The sequence below is a fragment of the Triturus cristatus genome, chromosome 4_1 (assembly GCF_964204655.1).
Source record: "Triturus cristatus chromosome 4_1, aTriCri1.1, whole genome shotgun sequence".
Lineage (NCBI taxonomy): Eukaryota > Metazoa > Chordata > Amphibia > Caudata > Salamandridae > Triturus > Triturus cristatus.
Window position 1 is genome coordinate 415,333,018 of NC_140585.1, and position 22,609 is coordinate 415,355,626.

General features: G+C 45.0%; 1 protein-coding gene across 2 annotated transcripts in view; it reads left to right on the forward strand.

The window, feature by feature from the left end:
- TMEM19 (transmembrane protein 19) overlaps positions 1-22,609 on the forward strand; it is a 208,059-nt gene that overhangs the window by 28,852 nt on the left and 156,598 nt on the right. Inside the window, exons 1-2 of one of the 2 annotated variants that reach the window (XM_085652530.1) lie at positions 2,542-2,818; positions 12,933-13,083. In XM_085652530.1, the coding sequence (XP_085508656.1) occupies positions 12,954-13,083 (130 nt within the window). In that variant the 5' untranslated portion in view covers positions 2,542-2,818; positions 12,933-12,953. Of the gene's footprint in view, positions 1-2,541; positions 2,819-12,932; positions 13,084-22,609 lie in introns of those variants that run through there. The other variant, XM_085652532.1, reaches the window with a different exon arrangement.

A 22,609-nucleotide genomic window follows, 5' to 3' on the forward strand; every position in this document is an offset into this window, starting at 1 on the left:
ATTTGAACACGTATTACAATGATTTTTTAATTAAAACTATTTTATTACGTTTTGTCCACTACATACACATGCATAAGCAATTCAGGTTAATTAATCTTCTTATATACATTTTGTTCAATCTCTTTCTTTCTCTAGAGACAGAGTATGTGTTTATTCGAAAGTCAACGTTTCATTTTACTCTGTCCAGCAGTCTTTACTAGCATTCACTCGTCCTATTTTAGGTAGGCCATGCGACATTGGGATGCAGCGGAATATTGTTTAAGCTAGATCTATGCATATCCCTCAGCCTTTGTCGGTACAGTGCTCCTGTAAGCTATTTTAAATTCACTTTGCAGCACAACTCCGAGTGCTGCAGATCTTTGTGTTTTATCTTCCTAGTCTCTTGGAACTGGCTAGCAGCCTTGCGTGACTGAGGAGAGCGCGGGCATGCTGCAGGACCACGGAAAGAGGAATTGGAGACCGCTAGGGAGTAGTTCGCTAACCTGTTCCATTCACACTCTTTGCAAGATCAAGAAGTGTCTGTCATGTTGTGTATATTTTTCAAATGTGACTTGTAAAAATATACAGCAGCTATGGGAACCCGTGGGACTGCTGTTAAAGGGCTGCTTTCCTTTTAATCTAAGTGATCTCAAGCTGTAAGTTTGGGCCCGTTTATATCGGCTATCTCTAGGATTAAAAAAGAAGCAACATGGGGATAATTCCTCAGACCCACGCTTTTAACTTTCTGTCTAGCTCCTCTGGCACATATTGTGCAGTTCTTTGGCTTTCCTCTACTATCCTGTGCATGCAACATACAGTTGTGTCCATTTCCGAGCAAGTCTTCTGTAGCCAAGAGCTTTAAAAAGATTGTGTATCACGGTTATCACCGCAGCCAAACGGATGCATAATGGCTTTCTCCAGAAAAGAACAAGATTCTCGTCTTTAGCCATTCTAATACCAATTGGTCTCCGGCGTGGTGGCCACCTGAATTGGGCCAGAGTCCTACTCCTTCTTGGAATCCAATTTGACCATGATCTGTCATTCTGTAGGCTTTCCACATGTCTTTGCTAAGGACCCTGGCCTTCCTAATTTTTACTTGCTGTAAAATGGTCATTCATACTATGATCACTCTGAGACTAGGTTATGAAAGTTCTCTTTTTCTGGGTCTGCCAAAATAATACATTCACTGACTTCAGCTAGTCCACAACATGGCCGCCCACCTTGTATTGGATTTGCTTAGGCATCTCTCCATCGCTTCCCAGCTAAGTGACCTACATTGACTCCATACTCATAAAAGGGTTTTATTAAAGGCAGTTATTTTAACTTGCAGAACTCGAGGTCCAGTCTATTTGTAGACGCTATTCCAAATGTATTATCCAGGTTAATTTCTAAGATCTAGGGATAGTCCAGAGCAAGGCACCCAATAGAATATGTCACAACGAATCGGTGAACATTCCGTTGTTTTCTAGGCTGCCATACAATGGGATTCACATCCTTTAACTTACTGTCACCTCACTCAATTTATATTTTCTGTTTAAAAAAGGAAGACCCCTAAAAACCTGTCTCTTTAATCAAGACTGCCTTTTGCACTGTAACTAGTGCATTGATGCCCCTGTCAGGGCAACTCTTGAAAAGATTGTTTCAGTCCTGTTGGTGTGGACATCACACTGCATGTATATGTGTTAGTGGTGCATGAAAGGCCCCGTTGATAGGGTAGTGCTTACCTGTGTGATAAAGAGGGATGCAGTAAGGCAGGCCAGTATCTGGATTGGCCCTATTATTTTCCTTGAAAGCCTCCCCCCACCTCTCATACCAATTATTAAAGCAGAATACTGGCATTAGTGAAGTCTCGCTCGTTTGACCTGGCAACAAATCTGTTCTTAAGGCAAGTTCCAATCCCCATAACCTTTGTTAAAGAGAGTGCATCATGTCACAGTTGGGAGGTCTTGTGACTCTGCCATGATGTGCATGGAGATTATGCTCTTTTACTGAAGCAGCTCTTATTCGTAACAGAAGTCTGTGTCGGTGGACTGGGGCATGTCTTTCAAACTGCTATGTGTTTTTAGTCCATGTAAACTGTTGCCTGTGATCAGGAAAGGACAGCACAGATTTCTCAAGAAGCTCATGGGGAAACTGTTGCTTTAGACACTGTTGTCTTGTCGTATCTCCGGCTACCCATCAAAGCAAAAAGATTGTGTATGATCGGGCGCAGAAATGTTTTTCTATATTTTGTAGGAACTGCCCCTGTTGGCCCTCTCTCATCAGGGTCACTCCCAAACAATTTGCCTTCGCTCTGTAGTGTATTGGCTAATAGAGGTCTCGGAATTTACTATAGTGCATTTTCTACTGGTTACATTAACTCTTATATTTATTTAATAGTTTAAGCTGTATCTTATTTTATATGTAACTGCCTGAAAGGTAAAGACCAAAAAAAAAAACCTTACAGGATATTTTGGTGTTTTTTGCCATACCTTTGACCCCGCCCCGCACGCTGACCCCGCCCCTATTGCATGCAGCATCACAGTTCGCATACTTGTTAATAGACTTCGGCCGCTGCTCGGCAGACCGGCTCGGGCTCTTAGTGGCTACTGAGGGACCCGCCTAGCCGAAAACTCCCATGGACCTTCGCGATAGAAAGCGAAAGTGAATGGCGTCTGTTGAGGAGAGCTCGAGTGATAGCTGAAGAACAACAACAGCTAAAGCCCGAGCACCGCCGCGGACGGACGGCAAGCACTGCTTTCCGTGTCCCGAGGCGCCTCCGATGCTGGTGGCTTCGGTGGCTGCCTGCTATTGGGAATGGCGCCGCCGGGGGACCTGTCTGCGGGCTCGGCCTCTTTAGGTATGGTGAAGATTATCTTCCTGCCAGTGCCGGTTCCATACCCTGTCCCTTGTTCTGGCCATCGTCTTTACTAAGAAGTGTCTGTGACCCCTAAACGAGCTCATAGTTTCACTCGGAGGCTGCCCAACTAGGGAGGGGCGTGCATGGTGGTCCGGGCTCATAGTCTATTTCCATACCTTCCTCTTTCGTTTCTGAAAGGCGCGTGTGTGTTTGGGTCTGCATATTATAACAAACGTTTTTCGCTTTGTTTGTCTTTCTTCTTTGCTAAAGAATGCGTTCGTGCAAATGCACGAAGCCGGAAAAAAGCAAATGCATTAACGAAACTCTCGTCCTGCTAGTCACGCGTGTGAGCGGAAATACCCTTTAGAAACACAATAATAATCGATGACCAGCATTAGCCTAACCAATAGGTCTCGCCTTTGGGACCTTATAAGTGTTTAGTCATCCAGCACAATATCCTTGGTGCAACAACATCAAGTGTTGCATGGCTAAACACTTATAAGGTCCCAAAGGCGAGACCTATTGGCTATGGCAATGCTTGTTTAACTGCAGCCACTCCTCCTAAGTCTCTATTGAAAACGTTATCCCAAACAACATACCCTGGAGACCTGATCAGGATAGGCATTGGCATAGCCAATAGGTCTTGCCTTTGGGACCTTATAAGTGTTTAGCCATGCAACAGTTGCATAACTAAATACTTTTAAGTTCCCAAAAGTGAGACCTATTGGCTATGCCAAGCGGCCGCGAAAGTGATCACGATCAAACATCAAAGCGGCCGTGAAAGTATTCGCGGTAAATCGCGGCGTGCGCACCCGCGCACATGCACTGTAGCTCTAGGCTGGCCTGGTAGCACTTTTTGGAGCCCTCTCTAAGTCTCGCCAGACCAGCGCATGCGCTGGGTCAGGCGAGACCTAAAAAAGCTTCTGTTACCCTCCTGAAGGTTTTGCCTTCAAATCCGTTCTCAGATGCCTGGGTTATTCCCGATCTTTTACCTTCCAGACTAATGCCTCTGAAACCAGGCTCAATGCTATCCTTTCTTAACATCATCTCCGTCTGGTACTTTTCATCAGTCAAACTCTTGTCGCATGAAATGGCTTATGCCACCATTGTTTCACTGGGCCCTTGAGGCACTCTGGTATAAACTGCTGGGTCACCATTTTTTGCATTAAGAATACCAAACAGCAAGGGCTTTGCTCATTCCTGACACTACATCAGTATTCCTTTATGGTTTTATATGGTCCTAGGAGGACCTGGCCAGGCAGTTCAAGCGGGACTGTTCCCATTTGGAGCAGAGTCAAGACTGATTTGCAAATGGCTGGGTCCAAACTGAGGTGGCCCATTGTGCAAAATAATGATGGACTGAGATGTTGCCCCAAGTAATTACCAGAGGCTGAAATTAATTTGTATATGCTTCAGTGTGTTGCACTTGGTGGGACAGATGTTCCCAGATGTGGCTTTTGGACTAATTGTGTGACTGGAACCAATCTATATCTGGCTGACGAGCTCTGACCAGGGGGCGAAGCCAGTCCTAGGTTGCTTGTGTTTCTGTTCATGGAGGACCTGGCTTGGCATTTTGGGCTAGACTGTTCCCACTGGATCAGGACTAAAAATGATTTGCATGTGGTTGGATCCAAACTGAGGTGGCATGGTGCGCAAATTAACAATGGACTGGAGTGCGGCCCAAAGTAATTACCAGTGACTAAGATTAATTCAAGCATGCCATCCATCACTTTGTAGGCTTCAGGGGGCTGTAAGGTGTCATTGACTTTGGTTAGAGACTATTGCATGAATAGAGTGGAGGTATGTAGGTCGGGAACAAGATTTGCTCCCTTTGTAGAAGAACAGCTGCCGTATTTGTCGGAAGATCAAGACGAAGGAGTCTTCCCTCTTAAAGGGTATCCAAGGGAAGAAATAAAATTACCCAATTGGGTTTTGTGAGTAACCCTAGGGTGAGGATTCCCTCACACCTAGCCAATCCCATGTCAGTTCTGGTGGGAAGGTGGTACTAACATTTCCCTAAATAAAGCAGAGACACAAGGCCATCAGTGGAGAGCAACTGTAATCCAGATCAGACACTTGATTACTCTTTTTAACTCCAGGCAAGAGTGACACTGGTGGGAGATGTGCAACGGGACAGACCCAAGGAGGGTGGGAAGAAATGGAGGCACCTAGACCTTTATTGCTCTTTTCTCTCTCTAAGCATGTGTCCCCTGTGAACCCTATCACACTAAAAGACTAAGATCACCTAAAGTGGAGGACTCCCAAAGGGAACTAGAATGTCTGGAACTAAATATACTTCCTCAAAGAGCTAGTCTTGCAATTTGGATTCAATTCTCAATGGCAAAGCTGGCCTATACATCCATTGGCTGTAAAAGGGAAGAGACACGTCTTGCTAACAAGTCGCCATATTCTTTGTGAAGTAAGGGAGACATTACTTCTCTGTACCTAAATGTTCCCATGCAAGTTGTGTTTATGCTATGGTGTTGATGTCCCAGTCACCCCTCTGGGTTTTTCACAGCTAGTCATGTGGCAGTATTTCCAGTCTCAATAGGGTCTGTCTTTCCAGTAGGGAACCAGGAAGAAAGACCCACAAAAACATGTACTGAACGAGGAGCTAGCCATTAACTGCAATGTGAGTGCACTTAATTGAACCAGGGGTTAGACATGCCGTGTGCCACATAAACCAGGTCCATTTTATTTGTGATATATGAGGCATGGGCGAATGACTCAATACAGCAATGACCTGGTGGAGGTGCATGCTGCTTGAGATGCCAGAAGCATGTCGCTCTGTGGTCTGAAATGTATTGGTGCCAGGATGTGCATGGGAGATTGATGTGTGGGTATAGCCTCCATGTGGCAGTCTGCTAGTGGTTTCTAGACCTCCATGACGATCCCAGTTTCAAATCTATAGAGCAGATGAATCTGACGCAGTGCTGCTTAAATGGGAGGGTTTGGCTCTGCCTTCCACTTGGCACCGTGTCGCGGCGTACCCTGGGTTATCTCCTCGGGATGACGCTGATGCTATAGAGGGTTCCCCCTCCCATCCGTCCCCAACCCGGATTCGTATGAAAGACCCTCGGGCTCGGGAGACAGGTGGGCGAGGGAAGGAAGGGAGGAGTCAGCTGGGAGAGATACCTGCAACGAGACAAAGAGAGGGGATTTAGATGCTATTTATTCTCTCCCTGTGGCTAGAGTGTTCCCCAACGTGTTCCCAGTGTTACCTGCCTCTTCCTCTCTTCCCTTGGAGAGTGGAGCTGGAATCAGTGCCCAAGTGAAGGTCTCGATACAGTTGAATGCACTGGGGCGAGGCCACAAGCTCGCAGGTGAGGTCTAAGCCGACCTCTGATTTTGCTTTTGTTCCAGGCTCTGGGCGTGAATGACCCAAATGCGTTTTTGAGCTTCACGGGAGCCGCCGATGGCGCTTCTACTCGAGACCCAGGAATCCGTGGGGCCGAGGAGCGCCGGGAAGATAGGCTCACGAAATGAGGAAATGGAGATCAGGAGCACCCGGTAACCGCTGGTGGTGCTTCCACTCTTAGCCCAGGAATCCTTGGGGCCGAGGAGCGCCGGGATAGCGGGTTCTGAGGGGGCGCTGCGAGGAACACCAAAGAAAGGACAAAACAGCAGGAGAAGCTCCTGCGCGGCAGAACGGAGGGCACTCGTTACCCCCCCCCCCGCGCTCTGTAGGAGGGAGCAGAGGAGCGGGATGCATCAATCGGGTGCCGAGGATAGCCCGGAACCTCCGAGGTCTCTTCGGGCGTTTGTAGTGGTGAAAGCACTCACCTCGCGCTGTTGGTTGAAACGGCGGGGATCGGGACTCTTCTGGTGGCGGGGAGCGTCGGACTGGAGACACGGGCTGTCTGACGCTTCTGGAGGCGTGGAGCTCCGGGCGGGGAACACAGGCTGTCCGAGGCTCGGAAAACACGGCTGGGTTCGACGACGCAGGTCGCGGGCCGTTGACTGGATACAGGTTGAAAACGAATCATTGGCACCGCCCCCCTGCGTTGCTCCGTCTTTTGTTCGGCCGCACTCCCGGTCACGTGGGGGAGCGTGGTCGCTACGCCTCGTGGGTGATGTAGTCCCGGTGCGTGATTCTCCCTTGGACCGAGCTCCCTTCTGCCCTGCCCACCGGAGCGATCATGACACACCGCTTGTGCTCCTGTAGAAAAGTTTAGACATGGAAACTTCCCTTCTGCTATGTGTGGTGTGTAATGTTTTTCTGAAGCTCCCTGTGTATTGATTCAGCTGTGTGCTTTGCCGCTTTTTAATAACCAACTTTCAGTCGGCTGTTTCTGCCAATTATTTTGCATTTGGTATGGTGCTAGCGCTTTTTTTTGGCACAAACGTTCTGTAATTTGGGTCACACTGTAGGGTATGTTCTTTAAAACTAGTTGAAAAAGATATTCTGGTACTTTATGTGCTCCTGCAGTGTTTTTTTTATTTTTTTTCTGTTGGCACTGGTATCGCGTGGTTACAGAATTGCCACCCTAACCAGAACGAGCACACTTTGGAAACGGCAGAAGAGTGTGCATACCTCCCACGTTGCTGTTTTTCGAAACATGCAACACTTAATGATGTACTGTAGAAATATGGTACTGTACATACAACGTAAGCTGCAAGTTCCCTTTTCGGATGGTACCACAGAGGAACTTTAGAATGTTTTTTAACTAGTTACGGAAGCATTGCAACGATAATAGGGCAGGCTTGCGTTTTGAGATGTAAAATAGAATTAAGAGCCTGTTGAGGTTGAAATACAAAACGTGTTCTCTGTATACAATGCAAGTATGAGACAAAGTACTTAATGTTTGATTAAGTGTACTTTTGAGATATTAAACAAGCATTGGTCGCGGGGAATGCAAAGATGGGGGCTGCAGCAGGAGAGAGAGGCGAAGGCGCGCGTGCGCCGGCAAACACACGAGTGGTGCGTGCGTGCGCGCGCAGCAGCGCCCAAAGTGAAAGTAATTGCACGTTCACGCGAGCGTGAACGCAAGCATTAGGCCAGCAAATGCCGGTGGGAAGCACTTTTAAAACCCACTTACAAAAGGCGAGCAACAGCGCATGCGCTGCTGTAGGCTCGACCTAAAAACTTGTGGGTTGAGTCTTAACTCCTTGAGTGCCCCGCCCTTTCCACGCCCTGTGCCGGGCGTTTCATTAGCGGGCGGGGCTCATGATGAGATAGTCTCGTCATGGGCACAGCGCAACCGCGGCCCATGACGAGACCATCTCGTCATGGGCACTCAAGGGGTTAAAGTGTTGTGAGCCGCTTAATGCTCTTAAAGCATTTGTTGTACATGATCCTAACCTGCACATGGTCAGATCGAATGGCAGCGTGCTCTTATTAAGGCATATCAAAACGCGAGTGTATACATCAATTCAATTATTTAAATGGAAATATTGTACTACTGGAGAGTGCCAGTATTCTCCTATTGAAAGTCTTGCCGTCTGCCTGAGAAGTCCAGAAATGTTTTTATGTGGAAGCACTCCTGGTAAGCTGTGAAAACTGCTTTCCAGGCATGTGCCTAGACTTATTTGAAAATGCCTAAGTTGCTCTAAAATAAAATACAACAATCGCATGTATACGTTTTGCAAAGCTAGATTGAAAGAGCAGTACTCGTTCTTCCGTGTAGTTTGTTGGTAACGTTGTCCAAGGGGCAACATTCAATCATGTACAAATTTCAAGCAATAAGTGTATGTCGTACAGTAAAATATAATGATGAGTCAAAAGCTTATAAACGCCAAATTTCTGCTTGCAATGAGGCGTTAACACTTCTAGTGCCAAGGGCATTGGTAAACCCACTCCTTCGATGCGTTCAGAGGTCGGGAGTCTGCCGTGTCTTAAATAAATGGAGTAATAATGGGGGTCACTTTGTCATTATGATGGTGGTAGCAGTCTACAGGCCTTGTTCTGCTTGAGCGCATTGGCAGGCCAGACTTGGAATGGTTAACCTAATTAATTAGCAGTTTTTAGGCCTCGCCAGGCATGGGCTGCGCACATGCGAGTCTCGCTGGCGAGATTTAACGTTTTGTGGTATTTTCTGTAAAGGGCTTTCAGCCCTGCCCCTCTTTTCCATTGGCCGGCGTCACTGTTTATGCTAAACGGTGGCCAGCCATTGGAAAAGAGCTGTTCATGACGTTTTTGTTCGGCTTTTTGAGCCGTCCCATTTGGACAGGCTCGTCTGCCTTCTGTGCGTCGCGAAAGCTTTCTTATCTTTATGGGGCCAAGTGTTTAAACACATGGCCCCATAAAGACAAGAAAGCTTTCACAACTGACGAAAGTGAAAGCGGACTGTGCTTGTTGAATTGTGCTACTCAACAAGGAACTGGATCTCTTTGAGCGGACCTTTTCTGCTCCACCCCGCTTGACTCTTCAGGCCTCTGAAGGGATTCAAAGGATTAAATAAGCAAGAACCCATATTGGCTGCAACCTCCCAGGGATCAGTATTCAGATTCAAGTGACACAAAGGGGTCTAAGTGTGGGCAGGATCCGCCATCCTGTAAGAGTCATTGGTGCGCAGCTGTACCCATCCTAACTTACATTTTAAAGAGGTTTGCCTCTAGCACACACAAAGGAAGGTGACACTAGTCTCTCATCACCCCATACGTCTTCGAGCCTTGACAGGGGAAGGGAAGACCAGATGTAGGGGGGTAGTTTAGGGAGTACCTCTCTTTCAAAGGCTGGCACCAGGTATAAATACCTCCTGAGCTATTCATCGTATCACTTCTGGACTTGTAAAAGACTGAGGAATAACTACCCTGCTACTGAAGGAGTGCGTTGCTGGCCTGGCGCTAAAAGGACTGCCCTGCTGCTTGAGAAAGGAAGACTGGACCTGCTCCTTGAACCCAGGACCACCAGAGTGGCTCAACGGGCTAGGTGGCTGGCTTCCTGTGTGTGCTGCAGGGACATAATGTGTTCCAGAGACCTGTCCTGCATCTGCCTGGCTGACCAGACCCAACTGGACATGAACTGACAGAGCGATGCAGCTTGACGCAGGACCTCGCATCACAGCACCATGCAGCTCCTGATCGTCTGCCTCTTTGGAACCGACGCGGTGCGATGCAACTCAATGCAGGACCTAGCATCGAAGCCCCTCTCAGCTCCTGACCGGAGTTTCATCAGAGCCACTGCAGCACGACGCAACTTGATGCAGGCTCTCACATCTTATCCCAAATTGTCATGTAGTTAATACAAATCTATAAAGGATCTGCGCGTTTAGACATAATCTAAGGGATTGCTGTCCAGACTGATTCCAGACACCCCCCCAAAGGATATGTTAGTATGTAGACCAGCTAGCTCTCAGTGCCACTATGAGCCACTCTTAAGAAGGAGTGTATAGTTTCTGTCAACTATCGAACATGACAACTCTGACCCCTCGGGGATCGTGAATACAGTACTTTTGGCTCAGTCACTCGTGCTCACTTTGTCTCAGATAACATTGGGTTACCATATAACATTTTACAAGTGCTAACTTGATTGGGAACTGGTAGAAATGTCATGTTGGGTCTCAAAATAATTGTAATTTGAAGTTCTCTTTGATTCTAATGTCGGATTTTAAGTCGCAATTCTGGAAATGCCACTTTTAGAAAGTTGAAAAACAAAAGTACAGCTGTTCTGCACTCTATTTACACAAAATAAACTCCGTATTTAGTAGAAACAAACTAAACTCAATTACAGTGTGCACCCTCTGAGGTGGTTCTACCCAACCACCTATTCAGAATTGAAGAGGAAAACTAGGACGAAAGTCTTAGACAGAGTGCACTACTACACACACAGTGTCTCACACGTATTCTACTCCAACTAACCTAGTTCATAACCGTAACCAAAACTTCACCACCATCACAAGCAACACATAAGTTGGTCAAAAGTGTCCCATTACTCTGTTGCTTCGTAGATGTGTATTTATTCAAAGTCGAATTTTTCCCAAAAAGTTTGTCTTCCAAGTCGAATTTTTCCAAAAAAGTTTGTCTTCCAAATATCAATCATACATGTCCGGTGTGGGTCACATAAATCCCAAAGCATTTGGGGTGTCAAACCCACCCTTCTTCATGGGAATCTACAAACAAATCATAATGCTAATAAGTATACATCAAATAAAGACACATGAGTACATTCAATAAAAACCAAATGGCCCTCAGTCCTGTGAGGTAGATATACATAAGATATGTTCAAATTTGTGTAGTGAGCCCAAGTTCAACACAAGCTTGTGAACAAATGACATAAATTGAAAAGAAAGAAATCAGTAAAGAAAGAAGTGAACAAAGTGCAAATCTTGTGATAAAATCTTGAGAAAAACAAAAATTGTGAGTGACCACTCTCTCGACAAACCTACTCAACCCTGAGCAAGATAAACCACAGCACTATCTTCAAAATCTTCTGCAAACCAGCGCGTGTGGCCGTAAGTTGGGATGGTGTTGAAGTTTCGTTTAAGGTTATGAACTACTTTAGTTTGAGTATATGTGTGAGACACTCTTTGAGTGTGTGTAGTATCTCTTTCTGTCTAAGACTATTAGGAAGTTGGCATTTTGTTGTCCTCACATTTAGGTCTTTAGCCTGTATACTGGGTATGAATAGAGAAGCAATTGGTCTTTGTGTATTCCTCCTAGACAGTGAGATAAAGAGGTAACTAGTGTAGCAGGATGGGCCATCCTGACAGGATGTTAGGGGCCGCACTGTTTCTTGAACCACTTACATTTTAGAGGTGCTGCCTCCAGCACACACTAAAGGAGCTGAACATCAGTCCTTTACCATCCTACACCTCCTTGGAGACTGGGCATTGGAAGGAAAATTGCAGATCCAGATGTGGGGGAGGTTGGGAGTCGAGAACTTTTTCCCACTTCAAAGACTGGCACCACGTATAAATATTGGCCCTTCAGACCAACTCTTCAGTTCCCTCCTGGAACTACGGAGGACCCTCAGAAGGACTGCTTTTTACCTCGGAGGACTGCCGGGCTTCTTGATCCTAGGACTACCAAAATGACTACAAGGGCTATTTGACTGGCCTCCTGCTCTGAGCTACAGGGACAAAAAAAGCTCCAACCGCTTTTATCTCGCACCTAAACCCTGCCTGAAATGAGTCCTGACCTCCAAGTGGCTCCTCCCCAGTTCTGGACCCTTGGAAATGGTGCCTAAAACAGAAACTCAGGACGTACAGAATTTCCACCTAGAAAGTTAATTGAGAACTGACAGAAGCCTGGGACTTTACTGCTCGCTGATTGGCCTGACTTCGCAGTAGCCACAGCAACCAATCCTGTTCAGCGGCTCCTCTCAGAAGGGGTATGCAGCCTAATAGAGCCCCCATAGGCTATCGCCTGCAGCTTTGCCCCGTAGGAGATTTTCGACTTCCTAAAAAGTGACAAAGTCACATCTTTGTCCAGCATCTCCCAGACTACACCTCTTCAGACATCACCGGCTGCCTTGCTCTATTACATTTTACCTGTTCAGACATTTTTCGTAAAAATTTCTTCTAAGTCGAATGTAGCTGGAACCAGGCCCAATCCGCAGCTTGTATCAGAACCACGCTCCATTGTGGTTGGCCAATATGTTTGTCTTTGCCCAGTCTCGCGCAACTAGATATCCATGGGTGGTGCTTTGATTTTTTATTTTTTTTTTAATTTTTTTTTTTTTAGGTGTAATTTTTCACAAAATTTTTTAACAATTCATAAATACGGTTCTACTGATTGGATTTAATTTTATTAGGTGTCAAACTATTTATTACATGTTTCTCTATTTTATTCTAAATCGGTGTGGGATGTTTCTTGCATTGTGTTTTCACTGTACTACTAATTGTGTGCTTCATAAATGCCTACACATTGCCTTCAAGTTAAGCCTGACTGCTTTTGTGCCAATCTGTTAGTGGGTTAGGCACAGGTTAATTTAGTGACTTTTTGTGGTTCACCCTGACGGGTAATGGGGTTGTTGCTTGAGGAGGTTAACACCCACCTCAACCAAAATCCCAACTTCCTACTGCCCCTCATGCAAATTGGCCAACAAGGGGTCTTTTAAAAACGTGTGATGCTTTCTTTAATCTAGTAATCTGAAGTTGTGTGTTACTCGAGATAATCATCCTGCATATAAGGTGTTCACTAAAATGATTGTTTTTACTGTTTATTCACTTAGGTGATCATCTCATCAGTGTTCATGACCTACTATAAGGACGACCTCTACGAAGAGTACGTCAAAATGATGACGAATATAGTTATCTTGTGCATGATAATATGCATATCTTTATCTTTCTGGATAGTGTCCATCACTGCAAGTACTTACTATGGTAAGGGCGACAATTAATTCCTTTTTTCTTGGAAAAATATTTTCTTTTACTAGCTTTCAAATACCAAGACTAAATTAGAATGGGTGCAATTGCATGGAGATTAAGATCATATAAAATCTCTGACGTAGACATTTAGTACCTATAGTGTATTGGATGCTAGAAAAAAATGAAATTTAAACTTAAAAAAGCAAATATAGAAAATTGCTATTTTTTTCAGCTTCACCTTTTCACTTTAATCTGCATATTTTTGGGAGGGTAGGGGATTTCCAACTCTAGCTTCATAGCTTTTTTATCATATTTACCTTTATCATATTTACCTTAGTATGTTCGCTAATAAATATTTTTAGGTGTAAGATGTAATGAGTATTGCGTGAGGTTACTAAGAATATATGTAGAAATAGAAACATTTGTGCAGCTTTGTTTAAAAAAACATTTATGCATTTAACCTCTTCAGTGCCCCGCCCTTTCCACGCCCTGTGCCGGGCGTTTCATTAGCGGGCGGGGTTCATGACGAGATAGTCTCGTCATGGAGCGCGGTTGCGCTGTGCCCATGACGAGACTATCTCGTCATGGGCACTGAAGGGGTTAAAGCTATATAGCAAAGTACAATAAAGAAAACAAAAATAACATACAATACCATGGCATACAATATGATCTCTGTAGCTGACGGAAAGATAAATGCACTTACAACACAGGTCATTAGCATTCAGAAGTCTATTAAGTAGCAAACCGACAGTTGTAACAACCTTACACAATAAACATACGAATTCAGGGCCTCTCCTACAATGTCCATTACCTGCCCATCCTCACCCACCCCCCTTTATACCCATTGCTGCTTCCCAACGCACCCCAGCTATTTGCCTCCCAGACCCACAAGGCGTCTGAATATGTTGTGGTTGTCGTGCAGGTTCGTCAGAGTCCCACACCCTCTCGTCATACAAGAGCACTGTAGGGGCATTGAGCAGATGGCTCATTACTGCCCATTGCTCCAACTCATTCATTGCTTTGTCGTAATTTCTAACCACTTTGAAGTGCCTCTCTTCAGCCAGTGCCCCTTCTGTCATGTTTTTCAGTCAAGCCTCATATAAAGGCACTCTTGCTGAGATCCAGTGGATTGCTATATGCCTTGTCCCTAACACAAACCATAAGGTGTTGAACTTGAATGGCATTTTACTCTACTTGGATCTCAAAAGGTGTCTCACCAGGCATTGTTTCACTGTGAGGGTAAGTCATACGTGTCACTCTTTGCAAGGTCTCATCTACTCCCAATCGCTTCATACTGGCACTTTCAAAACACATGGCTGAAGCTTGCATTATCTCTACCACATTTAGGGCAGCCTGCGGACCGTTGCTAAAAGACTGTTTAGTCTTATAGGGGTCAAAAAAGTCAGGTGTAGTACGTTAAAATGTGACCGTTTGAACCGTAGGTTGCTAGCCATCGTGTGTACTAGCTCATGGACAACTATTCACTCTTTATCAAAAACAAGGGGTCACCCAAATTTTCCTCCCACTTCGAGCAACTCGCTATAAGGTGCATCACTCTGTCTGCTGTTAGTGCTGTATAGAGTCTACAGTTCAGGTAGCAGCCCCCAACACCCTCCATCATTGATTCCAACATAGCAGACACTCGAGTCTCTGGCCATGTAATTCAATTTAGTGAATTGCAGGAACTGACCTCTGCCGACATCAAAAGTTGCACAGGCATATGTACAAATTTAGAAATCTTTTTGACGGATAAAGATTGCCTAATGTAAAGCATCCTCCCTCCCGCCATCTCTCCAGGGACATATCTTGTTTATCTCGGTTTAATCCATTCCACACACAGGGATATCGAACAGCGGCCTATGTAGTACTCTAGTGATAACCAGTGCCGGGAGCTTGATGCTTTGGTGTGTCTCCTGTATCTGGTACCAGGGCAACATTTCTAGCTCTACTGTGTACCCCCACCACCAATGTCTTCTCCCATTTATCTTTCTCGGCACACCACTGTGTTAGGGCTGGAGCTGTGTTGCTAGAAAGTATAACTCCAGAATTGGAAGGCACTATCCACTCTCCATCTTATCTCTTGTGTAAATTCCAGAAGTTGACTGATGACCCAACCCGATGAGTACCCAACCCATGTAATTAGCCATGTAATTGGCGCTCAGGTGAGTGTTATCTGGATACGCAGGTGCGAAATTTGTCCTTTTCTCACCCCAATCCCTAATCTCGGCAGCTCCTCCTGGAGCAACCTGGCATATGCTGCCAGTGAGAATAATACAGTCTTCTCCTCGATGAGTTGCATCCTGGACATGCTCCTAAAGAGGTGTAATTCGTATAACAGGACTGGGATCACCTCTGTGGAGCGGGCTAAGTAAAGCAACGTATAGTCTGCGCATGTCGAGACTATGTGCGTGGTTCCCCGACTGCGATTTTGCCCAATTCTACATGTGGTCTTGGAGTCTAAGAGCATGCCATTTTACTACCAGGGCAAATAACCATGGCTAAAGAGGAGCACTTAGTCTCATGCCACTCTCTATCAACCACTGGTCTAAAACGCATCTCCCTGATTTTACTTTGGCCACTGACTCGGCCTATAGTAATTTGACCCAACCTCTAAACGTCTGTCCAAATTTCCATACTGGGCAACCCCGCGTGCATATTATCTCAGTCTAATGTATCAAAAGCTTTTTTGGAGTCTGGCACTACCAGTGCCGCCTCTAGTTCCGTATCTGGACCATATCCATGACGTGGTGGAGTCTGTGTAAGTCCATTTGCATGTTACGGCCAGGGATGAAGCCACACTAGTCCGGATGGACCAGAGGCCACCTCCTGGTTCAGTTTATTAGCCCGAACCTTGTCCAATACCAGCATTGATCATCGAGAGAGGTCTATAAGAGCCTAAGTCAATCGGGTCCCTGTTCTGCTTAAGTATCATCAGGACTTGGGCTTCCCTCATTGAGTCAGTGTGCCCACATCGATGATACCAGTCCTCGTATACCTCCAAGAGGTTTTCTGTGAGGTTTACCCACAAGTGGCGGTAAAACTCTGGTGGAAAATCATCTAATCCTGGAGTTTTGCCTAACTGCATTCTCTCAAGGGTGCCCAGGAATTCCTCCTTAGTGAGCTGTTTTAGCTTAGCTGCTATGTCCCAGGTAATTCTGGGAACTCTGATAGTACTAAGGTAAGAAGTCACATGGTCTGCCAAGCCAGTCACTGCTTTTATGTAGAGCGTCTTCAGGTAATGAAATATGGTGTGGTAATACTTGCTTGTGACCAGTGAGACATCCAGGCCCGTCAAAGACATTATAGTAGAGGAAAGGAATTCTCTCTTCAAGAGCAATAGAAGCATTCTACTTTCCCTCTCCCATCAACATGCCGTTTTTGTCTGTAATCCGCATCGACCAGGGCGTCCCTTGCCTGGTGAGTTGCTAATAAGCCATGTACCAGAATGTAGCGCCTGCAACATCTGTGTGAATATCTGTGCTGAAAGGAGCCACCCATATAAGCATGTCCCTGGTGTAAGTTGAATATGTAGCTGCATAAACCTTTTTTCTCCACTTCGTATGGATCTTCTGCACCTCTGCATCCATTGGTACGTCGCCTGTAGAACCGCAATGTCAATTGAGTACAGCTTAAGGTACGTGTGTGCCATGTCTTCTTTCGTGTAACCGTTAAGACAACAGATGTTCCATGTTGAAAATGTTACCATTGTCACCTTAGAGTAGGTGAATGTAGATTACCCCTTCTTTCCCTGGGACTGCCTCAGATAAGGAGCTTAGTTTGGGGCTCTGATCCACTGTGTATCCCCATGTGCGTGCAACATCAGTCTCATCAGCACCATTGTAAATTATTGCAAAGAAAACATATTCATTGTTAGCGTACTGTGAAAATGCAATAAAACTTGCCGCAACTGTTCTTGAAAGTCCTGTTTTCCCCTACCCCCGGGAACGCAACATATCGACTCGAGATTCCCCATCCTTCCCCTAAAGTTTGGCCTGTTACAGGCCTATGGTATATGTATAAAAAAAAACAAGAACACCGTTGTATTGTACTGTCATAGGCTGGGTAGGATACCACCCAGCTAGCGCCCAGCAAAAACCATGACCAGGGCTGCCTGAAACAGGTGTTGTCTCCCCAGCAGTGAAAGGAGGGAGCCCGAGGAGAAGCAAAGTCCCACCGTGTCAAGAGGTAACAGAGGTGGACCATCACCCACTTATAGACACCTCCCTCCGGGGCCCCACGGTCTCAGTGTCCCCAAGAGTGGAGAGCCATCCCGATAGATTTCCCAAAATGGAAATAGTTATTTGTGCCAAATGCTTTGGTCATAAGAACAGTAAGCCACCCCTCTCCTTTCAGAGTACCAGGCCTCCGACTATCCAGGACACCAAATCCACATCATTCGGGGCACTTGTTCCTCTCAGGTACCAGAAGAAGTCTCTCCCATCTTGCCTGGCATAGTCTTTTAAGGCCCCAGTTCCATAGCTCCTAGTGAGGCGAGAGCAGCCACAGAGGCACTAGTGCTGTTTACCATTTCCCGGCTCTACTCCGAGACATCCTCTCTGCTCACCATATTCATTGTGCCATCGTCGGCCACTACTAACATCCTGCTCCCAGAGCACTAGGACGGGGTAGTTTGTTGCCATATCTTTAATCTCTGCGAGATCTTTGTGTCCTTTCTTGAGGTCTCAGGAACTCTCTGGGGCTTGGCCTTTGATGTGACTCAACAAACGCTTAGCCAATTCCAGACATCCTTCTGGTCAGTGAAGATGTGTGCCCCTCCATCTTGCAGTACACACACCGTAGCTGGATATAACAGCACATATTGGAGGCCCATTTCTCTGAGCTTTTGCTTAACCCATGTGCAGGATTTATATTTGTCTTCATATTTTTGCATGTAGTCCGGGGAGATTGTGACAGTGCAGTTATCAAAGGTGAGATTCCTGTCTCGAAGGATAAAATCCAAGTCTCAGTAATTGAACATTTTGGAGATCAGTGGTGGCGCTCGCATTCGTGGGGGGGCCATGGGGGCGCTAACTGCGGTGGAGGGGGCACCAACATCCTGTGCACCCTCTTAATAATGAACGGGAGGGACAGATCGGAGGGGAATAAAGAGTTCCTAATCCTTGAACCCTTCGTCCCTTAAACCCCTTCTATTCTCAGGGAATCCAACAAAGTATAAGTTATTGCAGTGACAACCTACCCTCAACGTCTTCTAGACGGGCCTCCCGTCTCTGAATTGCGTCATTCAATCAGGAAGCGAAGCTTTTTTTTTTTTTTTTTTCTTTCCCTCATTTGCCTTACCCTCGATATTGGGAGAGCCAACCACCCTACACCACACATATGCACGGTATGTTAAGATGGAAGCCTGTTTAACCCAACACAAAAAGGGATTTACCAACTCCATCTAGGTCTTTTTTAAACCTGGAGGACCATACGTAAACCTAGCCAAGGACCCGTTCCAGGGAGTATTCGAAGGCATAATCATAGGACCCGGGGAAGAAAAAAAAAACCCCGGATTCTATCGCCATTTGATCAGCAGATTCCAAAAAGCCAGATTATCTTTACTACATGATCGATTTAGGTCAGCCTTAGATGTTTCATATAAAGATGAAAGATGAAAGCCACCCAGAATGTGATGGGGCTGTTTTCTCTGTCCAATGAATACAAATTTGCCTTCTAGCCAACAAAATTGCATAGAAGAGGAAAGACCTCGCTTTACCAATGATGTTATCCTCCAATCCAAAGATGACAAGTGGTAGAGTTATTGACAAAGATATGTTTAAGATGGAGTTCAAGGTATTCTTCACTTCTTCCCAGAAACCAGCGATGGCTGGACATTCCAAAAACATATGAACGTCACAAGCTTCGATGCAATTACATTTGTTGCACTTTTTGTCTGGGAGGAATTTAGAGAGTCTCAGCGGAGTTATATATGCACGATGTGCTGAAAATAGATGATTTCGTTTTAGCCATGCTGGTTTCACAACTCTATGGAGCAGGGCAAAGGAGTTTAACCAAAGATCTTCACAGTGAAGGCCAGTCACCTCCCCCCATAACTGATCTGGAAGGAGGAACTCCCCGTCACTTTCTTCCAAGAGCTGCCAGTACCATATGGCTACTTCTTTCTCACCCCCTAGACGATCTACTAACTCTTGTTCCAAGATACTAGCCCTCCCTAAGTGGGGATCTCTACGTTTTTGGGATCTAGCCCAACTTTCTATTTGGATGAATTTGAATCTGGAAAGCCCTGATCCCACATAGTCATATAATTCATTCCAGGCTATTAATGTCCCATCCCTGAATAACTGACCCCATCTTATGATACCAGCTTGTTGTATACTAGATGACAAACTATCATTCAGGCATGGAGGAAGACCCGGCGAGTCCCAGATTGGAGAGAAATTAGAATAATAGGACAGCCCCAGTCTCTTCCTAATACTGGACCAGGTTTTGGTCCAAGACTGCAGAATCTTTAATTTAATTTTTTTGAAAAATTTCTGACTTCCGAATTTGAACATAAATCCATCTGCTGCTAGTTCTGCCCCCATCAACATAGCTTTATATATTGACCCTGGATGGAGAATAGATGGCATTTTTAAAAGCATCCTGGAGTGTGACAACAAAAATGCCCATGCATAATACAATAGATCCGGCAGGGCGAGCCCGCCCTTCTCCCTTCTTCTCCTCAACTTTTTCCAAGCTATTCTGGTCGATTTGTTATTCCATATGAAAGTATTTATGTCTTGCTGACATTTTCCAATTAATTTAGGTTCAAATGCCAAAGGAATTGCGTTAAAGATAAACGTATACTTAGGGAGAATACACATTTTTACGAGATTTACCCTACCAGTAATGGAGAGAGGCAGATGAGTCCAAGATTTTAAAAGCTTTTTGCTCTCAGTATAAATTTTATTCAAGTTAGATTGCCCAATACTATCCAATTCTTGGGTCACTCTTATGCCGAGATATCGCATGGATGTGGAGATATTTACCCCCAGCTGTATATCGGGGAGGTTCCAGACCATTATTTCACTCTTGCTCGAATTAATATCGTATCCAGAGATAAGACCGAACTCTTCTGCCCTTTTGATAACTACAGGAAATGCCTTAACTGGGTCAGATGTAAGAATCAAAATATCATCTGCATAGAGAGCTATTCGCCTTTCCCATTCTCCAAAGCTAAAAGGTGGAATATTAGCCTCCTCCCGCAAAAGCTGGGCAAATGGTTCTATAAATAAGTTGAAAAGGAGGGGTGAGAGCGGGCAGCCCTGCCTCGTACCTCTAGATATATCAAAGGCTTCTGTCAAGACCCCATTAATCAGCAATCTAGCCGAAGGAGCAGCATAAAGCTGCTTTATCATTCTACGAAAGCCAATCCCACAATTAAATTTTTCCAATACATCAGAAAGATAGAGCCAGTTGACTCTATCAAAAGCCTTAGTTGCATCTAAGGTTAAAATGGCCAAAGGTATAGAGAAAGCAGAGGCGATATCTATGGCTCCTATCAGTTGGTGTGTCAAATCGGATAGTTGTCGGCCTTTGATAAAACCTTTTTGATCTTGGGGGCATATGTATCAACCGATTTTGTATTCGCAAATGCTGCGAATCGCAAAAAAACAGCGTTTGCGAATACAAAATCGCAAAAGGAGATGTATGAGGCATTTCAGCCTCGCAATCTTAAGGAATCGCTAAATTTGCGATTTCTTAAGTTTGCGTAAGCATTTAAGAAATCGCAAATTGCGATTTCTTAAATGCAATGTAACACGCACCCAAGTTGTGCGATTTCTGCTTAAGAAATCGCAAATTACCACCAACTTCAAGTTGGTGGTAAATTGCGATTTCTTTTAAATATGCACTTTTTTGCGTATTTCAAAGTGCCATGTGGTGCACATATATGCCCTTAGGGCATGTATGTGCGCTATATGTGCACAGATGCTGATGTCAGGGGTGCATCAGGGTGTCATCATGACACCCTTGCACCTTTGAAATTATTCTCAATTTGCGATTAGCAAATAGCGAATCGCAAATTGAGAAGGAGTTCCCATTCATTGCTATGGGCCTCCTGGCCCATAGGAATGAATGGGAAGGTATTCCTTAATTGCGATTTCGCAATTTGCTAATCGCAATTAAGGAATTTTAAGAAATCGCAAGAGTTTTGCAATTTTTTAAATACATCCCGTTTTGCAATTCTCAAATAGCGATTCTCAAAAAATCGCTATTTGAGAATCGCAAATGGAGATGTTGATACATATGCCCCTTGGTGAATTATAGCACCCATAACGCTGGCCAATCTAGCTGCCATAATTGTTGCAAAGATTTTATAATCATTATTCAATAATGATATTGGTCTATATGACCCGCAGTCCAGGGGAGATTTTCCAGGCTTTGGAATAAGCACAATTGTGGCCTCCCCCCAGGATTTAGGTGGAGACTCACCCTCTATTAAGATGGCATTAAATAGGGTCGTCAAAAAAGGGGCTGTGACAGTTTCCAGAGACCTATAAATCTCCCCCGGGAGACCATCAGGCCCAGCCGCCTTCCCTTTTTTTTGGTGTCTGATAGCTTTGATCACCTCAGCCTCTGTTATCTCAGACTCCAAGGCCTTGCTTTGTGTTGTCCACAGAGTTGGGAGCGTGATAGTTTTCAGCCAGCTGTCTCTTGCCTGCTGGTCGTTAGGGAGAACCTCCCTATATATGTCTTCAAAGAAGTCAAAAAAGGCTCTGCCTATATCTAGTTTGGTAGATCTTGGCTCTGCCTCACCTTCTATCCTTATTTCCTTTATGAATTTGAGAGCTTGATCGGATTTGATTTTCCAGGCTAGCAGTTTCCCTGCAGCTTCACCGAATTCAAATTGGGAAGTCTTAAATGCTTCCCATCTTTTGTTTACTCTCTCAAGTAGGATATTGTTTAATTGTAGCTTCAGTTCGACCAAATTATCCTGTAGCTGTGATGTTCCTAAAGGTGAGTCGATCTTTGACTCAAGGAGTTTCATGTCTTGCTCAAGGCTAGCCACCCTCTCTCTATATATCTTACGTCTAAAAGAGGCTCTATTGGTAATCTGACCTCTTAAAAAGGCCTTAAAAGTCTCCCAAACCACTGCCAAACCTGCCGAATCTTTATTAATGTCAAAAAATATTGAGGACTCTGTTGCCAAGAACTGCACCTCATCATCTTCAAGCAGGAGGATCCGATCAAAGGACCAGGATGGGTGACTAATGGTATTTTCAAGTTTACAAGAGAATTCTAAAGCAGAGTGGTCTGACAGATGCGAAGGTAAATAATCTATCGTGAATATAGAGTCCCTTAAACCATAGCTAAAAAACGCATAGTCAATCCTAGACTTATGTTTAAAGCGACTATTCCTAAAAGAAACTCCTAACTTATTACCTGCTCTTTCTCGCCATATGTCCGCCAAACCAAGTTGTGTCATAATGGTTACGAGGGTATGCCTAGATTTGACGGAGCTACAGAGTCTAGTTTTAACAGATTTATCCAGACTGGGGTTAAGAACGATGTTAAAGTCCCCCACCCAAATCACTGGATC